This window comes from Diaphorina citri, unplaced genomic scaffold (genome assembly GCF_000475195.1).
Source record: "Diaphorina citri unplaced genomic scaffold, Diaci psyllid genome assembly version 1.1 scaffold30207, whole genome shotgun sequence".
Classification (NCBI taxonomy): Eukaryota; Metazoa; Arthropoda; class Insecta; order Hemiptera; family Psyllidae; genus Diaphorina; species Diaphorina citri.
Window position 1 is genome coordinate 1 of NW_007407544.1, and position 680 is coordinate 680.

The 680-nt window shown below is 47.4% G+C and overlaps 1 protein-coding gene across 1 annotated transcript; it reads right to left on the reverse strand.

Moving 5' to 3' along the window:
* Positions 1-5: 5 nt before the first annotated feature.
* LOC108254274 (DNA-directed RNA polymerase II subunit RPB1-like) lies at positions 6-672 on the reverse strand (the record flags this gene model as incomplete). Its single annotated transcript, XM_026833057.1, has 2 exons — positions 283-672; positions 6-240 (listed from the first exon to the last, which is right to left on the reverse strand). Coding segments are annotated over exons 1-2 (570 nt in total), but the record flags the coding sequence as incomplete, so codon positions are not given.
* Between the last annotated feature and the right edge of the window lie 8 nt (positions 673-680).

Here is a 680-nt window from a genome sequence, read left to right on the forward strand (position 1 = left end):
AGAGCTTTATGATCACAGACACCAGGGGGCGTGTTGATCTCCGCCGTTGTCACCGTTATATTATCATTGGGGCCGTTCTTATTGAATTTCAAATCCTCATCATCGTCGTCATCATCATCATCTTCATCTGCCAACTCTTCCAGTATTGATTTCTTCTCTGCCGTGGGCTGTTCAGTCTTGGGGAGATGAGATTCCGAACTCACAGCGGCGGGGGGAGCCGATTCACTTCGCGTCTCCTCGTTATTACTTCGGGGATCATCGACGACTTTCGGTGAAGGCTCGGTCGTTTTCGTTGGCTCTTCGGAAATCTTCGTAGAAGATTCGTATGTTTTTGTGGGCTCCTCGGTTGTTCTCGAGGGCTCGTACGTTTTTGTGGGCTCTTCGTACGTTTTGCTTGGAGGCTCGAACGTTTTAGTTGGCTCTTCGTACGTTTTGCTCGAAGGCTCGTATGTTTTAGTTGGTTCTTCGTACGTTTTGCTTGGAGGCTCGTACGTTTTCGACGAGTCTTCGTAAGACTTACTGGAAAGCTCGTAAGCTTTACTGGAAGGTTCATACGATCTCGAGTAACTCCTCGTGTCTTCGGTCTTGTCATTGTTGTAGCTGCTGTATTTGTTCATGTAGTCATTGTCATCGTTCTTGTAGGAGTAGTTGTTGTAGCTGTCCGCATAGTTGTTGTTGCT